Below are 12,306 nucleotides of genomic sequence, written 5' to 3' on the forward strand. Positions count from 1 at the left end.
TCCAGAACTTTATCCCTGACCTGTCTGGTGAGTTCTTTGGTCTTCATGATGCTGTTTGTTCTTCAGTGCTCTCTAACAAACCACTGAGGCCGTCACAGAACAAGCGTATTTATGCTGAGAGTAAATTACACACAGTAGGACTCTCTTAACTAATTAGATGACTTCTGAAGGCAACTGATTGCACTGGATTGTATTTAGAGGTATCAGAGGACAGGGGGCTGAATACTAATGCACACCATATTTTTCAGATTTTTATTTGTTTCAAATTTTGAAGACCATTTATCATTTTCATTTCACTTCACAATTATGTGCTACTCTGTGTTGGTCTATCACATAAAATCTCAATTAAAAAACTTTTAAGTTCATGGTTGTAAGGTGGAAAAATGTGAAAAAGTTCAAGAGGTATGAATACTTTTTCAAGGCAATATATCTGATTTACCACTCAATGCCAGCCAATATTATTTAAATAATAACCGAGATGAAGTCGAGGTTATTAATCACCGATATTCAGTGAGCCTGGATAATTATTTTAGTATAAATACTGTACGCAGGTGACTATATGAAAAAAATTTATTTCAAACTTCAAAAGCAGCATGCAAATGTAATAAAGGCGCGGTGCAGACTTGTGTCACTTATCTATGCCGAATCGCATAAAATCCTTTATTTTGAAATCAATAAAATAAAAAATCACAATCCCACCTTACCTTTGAATAGTTTTAGACCAAACTTTGTAGCATCTTTAGTGCTTTTAGGAACAGCATTTTCTTTCATAATTTGTAATTCTTCCTCACTTACAGTGACGAAGCGATCGGCTACCATTTTGCCGAGTCGCTCGAGATGATGATTGAGAAATAGTCTGAATTTCTTGACCAATCAGCATACGAGATTTTCTATAATCATCTGCGTATTTATACTAATTAACAGTTATTCCACGAAATCGAGTCGTATATAAGCTGATAGCCGATGAGGCGCGTAGCACCGAATTGTCTATAAGCCATGTACGACTCAATTTCATGGAATAACTCTTTTATTCTATCCACATTCACTGGATTTTGAGAAACAGAGCATTTTCATTTTTTGCAAATTCGATAAATAAAAACTTTATACAAAACGTCAGACAAAATCATTTCCGCTTAGACTGTAAACCAGACCTGGGCATTTTACGGCCCGCGGGCCGCATCCGGCCCTTTGGTTCATTCTGACCGGCCCGCGTAAGGTTAATGAGAAATTATAAAATAAACGTATTCTCTAATTTTACCTCATGCATGGGCTGAATGCGCATTGCTTTTATTTTGAAGTTGTGTTCAACAAAAACGCAACGCGCGCGACATGAACATGACATGAAATCCCACGAAACCTAATCCCGCGATAACTACTTCTGTAATTTGTCCAGACCAACCACAAACTTGTACGTCATCCTTCAAACGGTCCAGCCAATCACATAGTGTGACGTCACCAGCAGGCGCCCGAGCCGATCTCCGGCGAAAAGCACCAAATGAGGTGATTAAACTACAAATGTGGGCATCATTATTATAATATGATGTATCTTGCTTGATATTTGGAGTAGAAAGACAATATTGTGATGTCTTTATTGTGTTTTGGGGTGAATGTGACTGAAAAAAAAAATGGTACAAACGTTCACATTTTGTTAACCATTGTTTTGGGAAATTTGATTGAATAAATGACATTTTTTGTAAGGCAACCTCGTTTTTTCCATACTCTTACCAGTCTTAGCAGCTTGTAAAAACAATGTTATTTACTGCTTTATATAAAGAAATACAATTAATATTATGCAGAATTTAGTTCAGCCTTTTGGTCCGGCCCTCCACAAAATTTTCTGTTTCTCATGTGGCCCCATGGAAAAAATAATTGCCCACCCCTGCTGTAAACAAACCGGCGAAATGACAGGAGCAATTTGAGAAAAATGTGATAATAATAATTCTTGGAAAAAAAAGATACATTCTTATTATCATATACTTTCATTCCATATTTTGTTGCTTTTTTAAAATATTTTTTTGGGTTTTGTTTTCGAGTGGAGTTTTTATTTCGTCCTCGGTTGGTTCAGCAACACGTTCCGCCATTTTGTTCTCTACTCATAGTATATGAGCTGATATCCTAGTAGTAGAGTAGCCAATCAGAGCGCGCGATTGCTCATATCCAGTGAATGTGGAAAGAATAATAATGTTTATACGCTTAGCTGAGTGGATTTGATATTTACTCCCCAGTGAAACAGGAAGTCATGGACTATTTGCAGTGGTGCTTGAAAGTTTGTGAACCTTTTAGAATTTTCTATATTTCTGCATAAATATGACCTAAAACATCATCAGATTTTTACACAAGTCATAAAAGTAGATAAAGAGAACCCAGTTAAACAAATGAGACAAAAAATATTATACTTGGTCATTTATTTATTGAGGAAAAGGATCCAATATTACATATCTGTGAGTGGCAAAAGTATGTGAACCTCTAGGATTAGCAGTTAATTTTAAGGTGAAATTAGAGTCAGGTGTTTTCAATCAATGGTATGACAAGCAGGTGTGAGTGGGCACCCTGTTTTATTTAAAGAACAGGGATCTATCAAAGTCTGATCTTCACAACACATGTTTGTGGAAGTGTATCATGGCACGAACAAAGGAGATTTCTGAGGACCTCAGAAAAAGCGTCACTGATGCTCATCAGGCTGGAAAAGGTTAGAAAACCATCTCTAAAGAGTTTGGACTCCACCAATCCACAGTCAGACAGATTGTGTACAAATGGAGGAAATTCAAGACCATTGTTACCTTACCCAGGAGTGGTCGACCAACAAAGATCACTCCAAGAGCAAGGCGTGTAATAGTCGGCAAGGTCACAAAGGTCCCCAGGGTAACTTCTAAGCAACTGAAGGCCTCTCTCACATTAGCTAATGTTAATGTTTATGAGTCCACCATCAGGAGAACACTGAACAACAATGGTGTGCTTGGCAGGTTTGCAAGGAGAAAGCCACTGCGCTCCAAAAAGAACATTGTTGCTCGTTTGCAGTTTGCTAAAGATCACGTGGACAAGCCAGAAGGCTATTGGAAAAATGTTTTGTGGACGGATGAGACCAAAATAGAACTTTTTGGTTTAAATGAGAAGTGTTATGTTTGGAGAAAGGAAAACACTGTATTCCAGCATAAGAACCTTATCCCATCTGTGAAACATAGTGGTGGTAGTATCATGGTTTGGGCCTGTTTTGCTGCATCTGGGCCAGGACAGTTTGCCATCATTGATGGAACAATGAATTCTGAATTATACCAGCGAATTCTAAAGGAAAATGTCAGGACATCTGTCCATGAACTGAATCTCAAGAGAAGGTGGGTCATGCAGCAAGACAACGACCCGAAGCACACAAGTCATTCTACCAAAGAATGGTTAAAGAAGAATAAAGTTAATGTTTTGGAATGGCCAAGTCAAAGTCCTGACCTTAATCCAATCGAAATGTTGTGGAAGGACCTGAAGCGAGCAGTTCATGTGAGGAAACCCACCAACATCCCAGAGTTGAAGCTGTTCTGTACGGAGGAACGGGCTAAAATTCCTCCAAGCCGGTGTGCAGGACTGATCAACAGTTACCGCAAACATTTAGTTGCAGTTATTGCTGCACAAGGGGGTCACACCAGATACTGAAAGCAAAGGTTCACATACTTTTGCCACTCACAGATATGTAATATTGGATCATTTTCCTCAATAAATAAATGACCAAGTATAATATTTTTGTCTCATTTGTTTAACTGGGTTCTCTTTATCTACTTTTAAGACTTGTGTGAAAATCTGATGATGTTTTAGGTCGTATTTATGCAGAAATATAGAAAATTCTAAAGGGTTCACAAACTTTCAAGCACCACTGTAAGAGTTCCTAAACACTCAGGTAAACCTAAAAAACGTAAATGTCGAATATAAATGGAAACATGCATCATCTCCATTAGGTTACATTTAGACTGGAATATCTAATTATCGAATAAACCACAGACATTTTTTCCATAGCTTTTTTGCTCAACTTGACCAAGCGTGCCAATAATTCCGAAGCATTATATACCTTAAAAATTTATTCCTCAATTACTTTTTAGAACTTTTTTTTACAATTACTTATCATGGTCCTTATCCGTAGACTTATTTACACGACTCGAACCACTTGTATGCAAATGATGTCACTGAAATCTCACACACTGTATATTCATGAACAAAAGGACATCACAGATTAGAGGAGCGCTCGAGGAAGCTTGTGTTCTTACCAACGTTCTTCATGGACTCTCCTGATAAAATCTGATTGGCCCTCTTCATCTTGAAGTAGTTACTTGCGATGTTTTCACTGTCACTGCGGTTTAGCATCTCCTTATAACGGTCCTCCTCCTCCTACAGAAACATCACAGCCATCGTATATTATAGTATCTCCTACGGGTTTGGCCTTTCAGCTCAACAGTTACAACATGTTCAGCTCATTAAAGGTGCAGTCTGTAATTTTAAAAAAGTGTTTACAAACAGGTAATGATCATATAATTTCAGAAAGCCCATAGAAAAATCTGTGGTTCGTAATGTTGTCATGCAAGGGAGGTGTATCCAGTGGGTTTGACCATCAAGCTCAACATTTATAATATGTACAGGGAATTAAAGGTGCAGTCTGTATTTTTATAATAGTGTTTTGACACATGCAATAATTAAAAGCTTTCAAATAATAATAATAATAATAACAGTGCTCAGCGTAAATGAGTACACCCCCTTTGAAAAGTAACATTTTAAACAATATCTCAATGAACACAATTTCCAAAATGTTGAAAAGACAAAGAGGCTGTCCACACGGCAACGGATTCAGGTGAATCTGATAAAATTGTTTATCGTTTCGGCCTGGCGTCCACACGGCACCGGCGTTTTGGGTGCCTCAGAATGATATTTTTTGAGAACGGGTTCCGGAGTGGAAAAATCTGGCAACGGCGCCGTTGCGAAGTCGTCTGGATGAGTAGAACGGATTTGTTTACGATGATGTCACAACCACATGACTAGAACAAGCAGCACTCTCGCTGTTTTGTATGAACCACTGCATTGCATTCACTTTTGTATACAGCTTTTCTTTTAAATAAACAAGTAACTGAACCATTTCTTGAATTTCTTTTTTATTGGATCAGACTGCTTTTCAAAATGTTCACACACAATATCTCATCTCATTATCTCTACCCGCTTTATCCTTCTACAGGGTCGCAGGCAAGCTGGAGCCTATCCCAGCTGACTACGGGTGAAAGGCGGGGTACACCCTGGACAAGTCTCCAGGTCATCACAGGGCTGACACATAGACACAGACAACCATTCACACTCACATTCACACCTACGGTCAATTTAGAGTCACCAGTTAACCTAACCTGCATGTCTTTGGACTGTGGGGGAAACCGGAGCACCCGGAGGAAACCCACGCGGACACGGGGAGAACATGCAAACTCCACACAGAAAGGCCCTCGCCGGCCCCGGGGCTCGAACCCAGGACCTTCTTGCTGTGAGGCGACAGCGCTAACCACTACACCACCGTGCCGCCCCACACACAATATAAAAAGTTATATAAATTATATAAAAATGCTTTTCAAAATGTTCACACACAATAAGAAAATTAATTTATATAAAACTATGCACACTAATAAAACTAATTTGTACACACAGAAGGCACGATTTCCTCGCGTAGTCGCAGCCATCTTCTTCTTGTTGTTGTGTGTTCCTGTGAGTGCTTCACGCCGGGTAGAGGAAGGGGTTTATGCGCATGCGTCCTACTTCTTCTATTGTTCTGGTGTCTCCGATGGGACCGTCTTACAGCGCACGTAGAGGTGTGGCATGTGTATTGCATCGTTTTCAGCAAGCGTTGTGTTGCCATATGGACCTGATATTTTACTGATCCGTTGCCCATGTGGACGCAATATTTTTTTTAATAAAGTCTCGTTGCCGTTGTCGTGTGGATGTAGCCAAAGTTTAGTATAACATCTGTTTGACTTATAACGTGAAAGTAAGGTTAATAATATAACTTAGATTACACATTTTTCAGTTTTACTCAAATTAGGGTGGTGCAAAAATGAGTGCACCCCACAACAACAACTACTACATCTAGTATTTTGTATGGCCTCCATGATTTTTAATGACAGCACCAAGTCTTCTAGGCATGGAATGAACAAGTTGGCGACATTTTGCAACATCAATCTTTTTCCATTCTTCAACAACGACCTCTTTTAGTGACTGGATGCTGGATGGAGAGTGATGCTCAACTGGTCTCTTCAGAATTCCCCAAAGAAAATAATTTCTTTCCACCACAAAGGTGAAGGCTACAAGAAGATCAGCAAAGCTTTACTTATCAGTCAGAATACTGTAGCAAAAGTGGTACAAAAATTTAAGAAACATGGAACTGCAACCATCTCACAGAGACGTCCAGGTCGTCCAGGGAAGTTAACACCTCGACAGGAGCGTCTTCTGATGAGAAGGGTTGAAGAAAATCGGCATGCAAGTTCACTGCAGTTATCTAAAGAAGTAGAAAGCCAAACTGGGGTGACTATTTCCTGTGACGCAATACGGCGTACACTGCAGAGGAATGGCATGCATGGATGCCGTCCACGAAAGAAGCCTCTCCTAAAGCCCAGGCACAAAAAAGCCCGCCTAGTGTTTGCCAGGGCCCATGCTGACAAAGATGAAGACTACTGGGACTCTATACTCTGGAGTGATGAGACCAAGATAAATGTTTTTGGAACTGATGGCTTCAAAACTGTATGGCGTCGCAAAGGTGAGGAATACAAAGAAAAATGCCTGGTGCCTACAGTGAAACATGATGGTGGCAGTGTCCTTATGTGGGGCTGCATGAGCGCTGCTGGTGTCGGGGAGCTGCATTTCATTGATGGCATCATGAATTCACAGATGTATTGCTCTATACTGAAAGAGAAGATGCTACCATCACTCCGTGCCCTTGGTCGTCGTGCACTTTTCCAACATGACAATGATCCTAAACACACATCTAAGGCCACTGTTGGATTTCTGAAGAAGAACAGGGTGAAAGTGATTCAGTGGCCAAGTACGTCTCCTGATCTGAACCCAATCGAACACCTATGGGGAATTCTGAAGAGACAAGTTGAGCATCACTCTCCATCCAGCATCCAGTCACTAAAAGAGGTCGTTGTTGAAGAATGGAAAAAGATTGATGTTGCAAAATGTCGCCAACTTGTTCATTCCATGCCTAGAAGACTTGGTGCTGTCATTAAAAATCATGGAGGCCATACAAAGTACTAGATGTAGTAGTTTTTGTTGTGGGGTGTACTCATTTTTGCACCACCCTAATTTGAGTAAAACTGAAAAAATGTGTAATCTAAGTTATATTATTAACCTTACTTTCATGTTCTAAGTTAAACAGATGTTATATTAAACTTTGTCTTGTCAACATTTTGGAAATTGTGTTCATTGAAATATTGTTTAAAAAATTTTACTTTTCAAAGGGGGTGCACTCATTTACGCTCAGCACTGTAGTAATAATAATAATAATAATAATAATAATAAAACCCTATGATTTGTGATATAATCTTACAGTGGTACCTCCAGTGGGCTTGGCTTTGTTGCTCAATATTTGCAATATTACAGCACATTCAAGGTGCAGTCTGTAATTTTTAAAAAAGTGTTTCCATTTCAGAGAGACCATAGAAAAATCTGTGGTTCATGTTGTCATGCAAGAGTGTGTCTCCAATGGGTTTGACCATGAAGCTCAAAGTTTATAATATGTACAGGGAATTAAAGGTGCAGTCTGTATTTTTAAAATAGTGTTTCTACACACATAATAATTAAAGACTTTCAAATAATAATTAAAAAAAAAAACCTGTGATTTGTGATATAGTCTTACAGTGGTACCTCCAGTGGGTTTGGCCTTTTAGCTCAACAGTTACAACATGTTCAACTCATTAAAGGTGCAGTCTGCAATTTTAGAAAAAGTGTTTCTAAACAGGTAACGATCACACAATTTCAGAGAGACCACAGAAAAATCTGTGGTTCATAATGTCATGCAAGGGAGGTGTATCCAGTGGGTTTGATCATCAAGCTCAACATTTATGATATGTAGAGGGAATTAAAGGTGCAGTCTGTATTTTTAAAATGGTGTTTCTACACATGTAATAATTAAAGACTTTCAAATAATAATAATAATAGTAATAATAATAATAATAATAATAATAATAATTTTTTAAAAACCTACAACCCCGATTCCAAAAAAGTTGGGACAAAGTGCAAATTGTAAATAAAAACGGAATGCAATAATTTACAAATCTCAAAAACTGATATTGTATTCACAATAGAACATAGACAACATATCAAATGTCGAAAGTGAGACATTTTGAAATTTCATGCCAAATATTGGCTCATTTGAAATTTCATGACAGCAACACATCTCAAAAAAGTTGGGACAGGGGCAATAAGAGGCTGGAAAAGTTAAAGGTACAAAAAAGGAACAGCTGGAGGACCAAATTGCAACTCATTAGGTCAATTGGCAATAGGTCATTAACATGACTGGGTATAAAAAGAGCATCTTGGAGTGGCAGCGGCTCTTAGAAGTAAAGATGGGAAGAGGATCACCAATCCCCCTAATTCTGCGTCGACAAATAGTGGAGCAATATCAGAAAGGAGTTCGACAGTGTAAAATTGCAAAGAGTTTGAACATATCATCATCTACAGTGCATAATATCATCAAAAGATTCAGAGAATCTGGAAGAATCTCTGTGCGTAAGGGTCAAGGCCGGAAAACCATACTGGGTGCCCGTGATCTTCGGGCCCTTAGACGGCACTGCATCACATACAGGCATGCTTCTGTATTGGAAATCACAAAATGGGCTCAGGAATATTTCCAGAGAACATTACCTGTGAACACAATTCACCGTGCCATCCGCCGCTGCCAGCTAAAACTCTATAGTTCAAAGAAGAAGCCGCATCTAAACATGATCCAGAAGCGCAGACGTCTTCTCTGGGCCAAGGCTCATTTAAAATGGACTGTGGCAAAGTGGAAAACTGTTCTGTGGTCAGACGAATCAAAATTTGAAGTTCTTTATGGAAATCAGGGACGCCGTGTCATTCGGACTAAAGAGGAGAAGGACGACCCAAGTTGTTTTAGCGCTCAGTTCAGAAGCCTGCATCTCTGATGGTATGGGGTTGCATTAGTGCGTGTGGCATGGGCAGCTTACACATCTGGAAAGACACCATCAATGCTGAAAGGTATATCCAGGTTCTAGAGCAACATATGCTCCCATCCAGACGACGTCTCTTTCAGGGAAGACCTTGCATTTTCCAACATGACAATGCCAAACCACATACTGCATCAATTACAGCATCATGGCTGCGTAGAAGAAGGGTCCGGGTACTGAACTGGCCAGCCTGCAGTCCAGATCTTTCACCCATAGAAAACATTTGGCGCATCATTAAATGGAAGATACGACAAAAAAGACCTAAGACAGTTGAGCAACTAGAATCCTACATTAGACAAGAATGGGTTAACATTCCTATCCCTAAACTTGAGCAACTTGTCTCCTCAGTCCCCAGACGTTTACAGACTGTTGTAAAGAGAAAAGGGGATGTCTCACAGTGGGAAACATGGCCTTGTCCCAACTTTTTTGAGATGTGTTGTTGTCATGAAATTTAAAATCGCCTAATTTTTCTCTTTAAATGATACATTTTCTCAGTTTAAACATTTGATATGTCATCTATGTTCTATTCTGAATAAAATATGGAATTTTGAAACTTCCACATCATTGCATTCCGTTTTTATTTACAATTTGTACTTTGTCCCAACTTTTTTGGAATCGGGGTTGTATGATTTGTGATATAATCTTGCAGTGGTACCTCCAGTGGGTTTGGCTTTGTAGCTCAATATTTACAATATTAGAGCACATTAAAGATACAGTATGTAATATTAAAAAGTGTTTCCAAACCCACAATTATCAGACAGTTTTAAAGATACCATAGAAAAGCTGTGATTTGTGATATTGTCTTGCAGTTGTGCCTTCAGTGTTTTTGGCTTGCAGGTCAATATTTACAATATATACAGCCCATTAACGGTGCGCTCTGTTATTCAGAAAAGTGTTTCCATACCCGTAATAATTAAAGATACCACAGTATTATGGAATCAGTTTTGTGCCAAAATGTTCATACAATACTTTTGAAATATCAAACAAAAACGACAAATCAAAATACAAAAAAAAAAAGGCAATTTTTTTACGTAGTGGATGTTCATTATGTCTAACTCTTACCGATATTTTAAGTTCGTTTCTTAGACAAGGATATTTTTTAAGCTTGTTACCTCGTTAACAGTTTCGGCGTGAATCTCCCGCCATCACATAATGAATTGGGAAGAGGCCAGAGTCATTCGCGCTGAAGAAAATAGATTCCAGCGTTGGATTTTGGAGGCAGTGGAGATACGTAAGCGGGCGCAGAGGACGATGAACCGGGATGAGGGAGCGTACGCGCTGTCGCACACCTGGAGTGCCGTCCTGGAGGAGCGACCTGACAGCAGGAGGCGTGAACTACCTGTCAAATTGGGCGGGACGTTCACGCCTCCGTAACGCAACATCAGCTGATAAGGCACGTCACCACTCGACATCTGGTGACTGTTTCTGAAGAAGGCGGGAGATTCACGCCGAAACTGTTAACGAGGTAACAAGCTTAAAAAATATCCTTGTCTAAGAAACGAACTTAAAATATCGGCAATTTTTTTAGACTGGCAAACAAATTATTCGTGTAATCGTGCAAAATATCAGTCTATTACTCTTCAGAAACCTTTTATTTTTGTTCCGCGTCTTTCCAGGTAACTTGTGTTTGACTGACAGCTACGCTCAGCGATTGCCCCAGAGGCTATTGCGGCCATTTCCTACTCGGATTTTGGCGGACTGTTTGACGAGTGACTGATCCATTGACGGTAAACAAGGATCGAGTGGACTTCAGTGGCGACTATGATATTGAATTAATTCAACAAAGTGTAAGTGCGGGACAAATATGTTGTATGTGTTGCAGTAGTGCACATTATGCAGGTGTGTTTAACGTTAGCAAGACAGCTATTATACTGGGTAGTGGAGCTAAGTCTAACATTTGACTTGCCACGAAACACCTGCATAATGTGTACTACTGCAACACATACAACACATTTGTCCCGTACTTACACTTTGTTGAATTAATTCAATATCATAGTCGCCACTGAAGTCCACTCGATCCTTGTTTACCGTCAATGGATCGGTCACTCGTCAAACAGTCCGCCAGAATCCGAGTAGGAAATGGCCGCAACAGCCTCCGGGGAATCGCTGAGCGTAGCTGTCAGTCAAACACAAGTTAGCCAATGGGAATGCATTCCTGGACAGCCCACCCACATGTGAAGTTTGTGCCAAAACTGCAAGCAAAAAGTCAGGGAGCGCAAACAAGAAAGCTGGAATCGCAACCAAAATAAATTACGTCAAACAAAACTGAGAAAGACGCGGAACAAAAATAAAAGGTTTCTGAAGAGTAATAGACTGATATTTTGCACGATTACACGAATAATTTGTTTGCCAGTCTAAAAAAATTGCCTTTTTTTTTGTATTTTGATTTGTCGTTTTTGTTTGATATTTCAAAAGTATTGTATGAACATTTTGGCACAAAATTGATTCCGTACAGTATAGACAGTTTCAAAGATACCACAGACAAACTGCGATTTGTAATATTGTGGTAATACTAATTACATTTTTTCTGACCCAGAAATGGCAGACATTCCTCTTGCAGACAAATTACATTTCAGGCTTACAGTATCTGAGTAACTGAGTACCAGGAAAGTCTCTGCTGCTGGGTCCGAGGCCGAGTTCCTGCGTCCTGGGAGTCTGGAAGAGCTGCTGGCTGCTGATGAAGGCACTGCTGAAAGTCAGACACATCCTGTCCATCAGTGACTAGCATCATCTCAGAGCTAATAATCCCCAGCCCATCACTAACAAACGTATCACACATATGCCTCGGTCTTGCAGCAGCACCGAATTCACCTGCAGGTAGCGCTGTTTTCTGCACCAGCACCTCGGGCAGCCTCCACACGCCGCTCTCTTCATCCCACACTGCCTCCTTCCTCAGGCGCTCCAGGTTGCTGTAGTTGCAGTCCCTGCGCACCAGCGTCACCGTGCGCTCCAGGAGGCCCTGCAGAAGCTGCGTTTCACGTTCCAGACGTCTGATGGAGGCCAGGTAGTCATCACGCTCAGCCGCAAACTCCACCTGTAGATCTCGGATCTCCAACTTGGCAGCTTTTAACTTGGGAAGAAAAGAAATGACGAGTTGGAGGCTGACATTAATGCACTC

General features: G+C 40.0%; 1 protein-coding gene across 1 annotated transcript in view; it reads right to left on the reverse strand.

Annotated features, from left to right (window-relative positions):
- kif17 (kinesin family member 17) overlaps nucleotides 1-12,306 on the reverse strand; it is a 48,536-nt gene that overhangs the window by 3,363 nt on the left and 32,867 nt on the right. Inside the window, exons 12-14 of the mRNA XM_060909756.1 lie at nucleotides 12,000-12,258; nucleotides 11,792-11,877; nucleotides 4,248-4,368 (exon numbers count right to left, since the gene is read on the reverse strand). Coding sequence (XP_060765739.1) covers nucleotides 4,248-4,368; nucleotides 11,792-11,877; nucleotides 12,000-12,258 — 466 coding nt within the window. The remainder of the gene's footprint in view (nucleotides 1-4,247; nucleotides 4,369-11,791; nucleotides 11,878-11,999; nucleotides 12,259-12,306) is intronic.

The sequence above is a fragment of the Neoarius graeffei genome, chromosome 26 (assembly GCF_027579695.1).
Source record: "Neoarius graeffei isolate fNeoGra1 chromosome 26, fNeoGra1.pri, whole genome shotgun sequence".
NCBI lineage: Eukaryota > Metazoa > Chordata > Actinopteri > Siluriformes > Ariidae > Neoarius > Neoarius graeffei.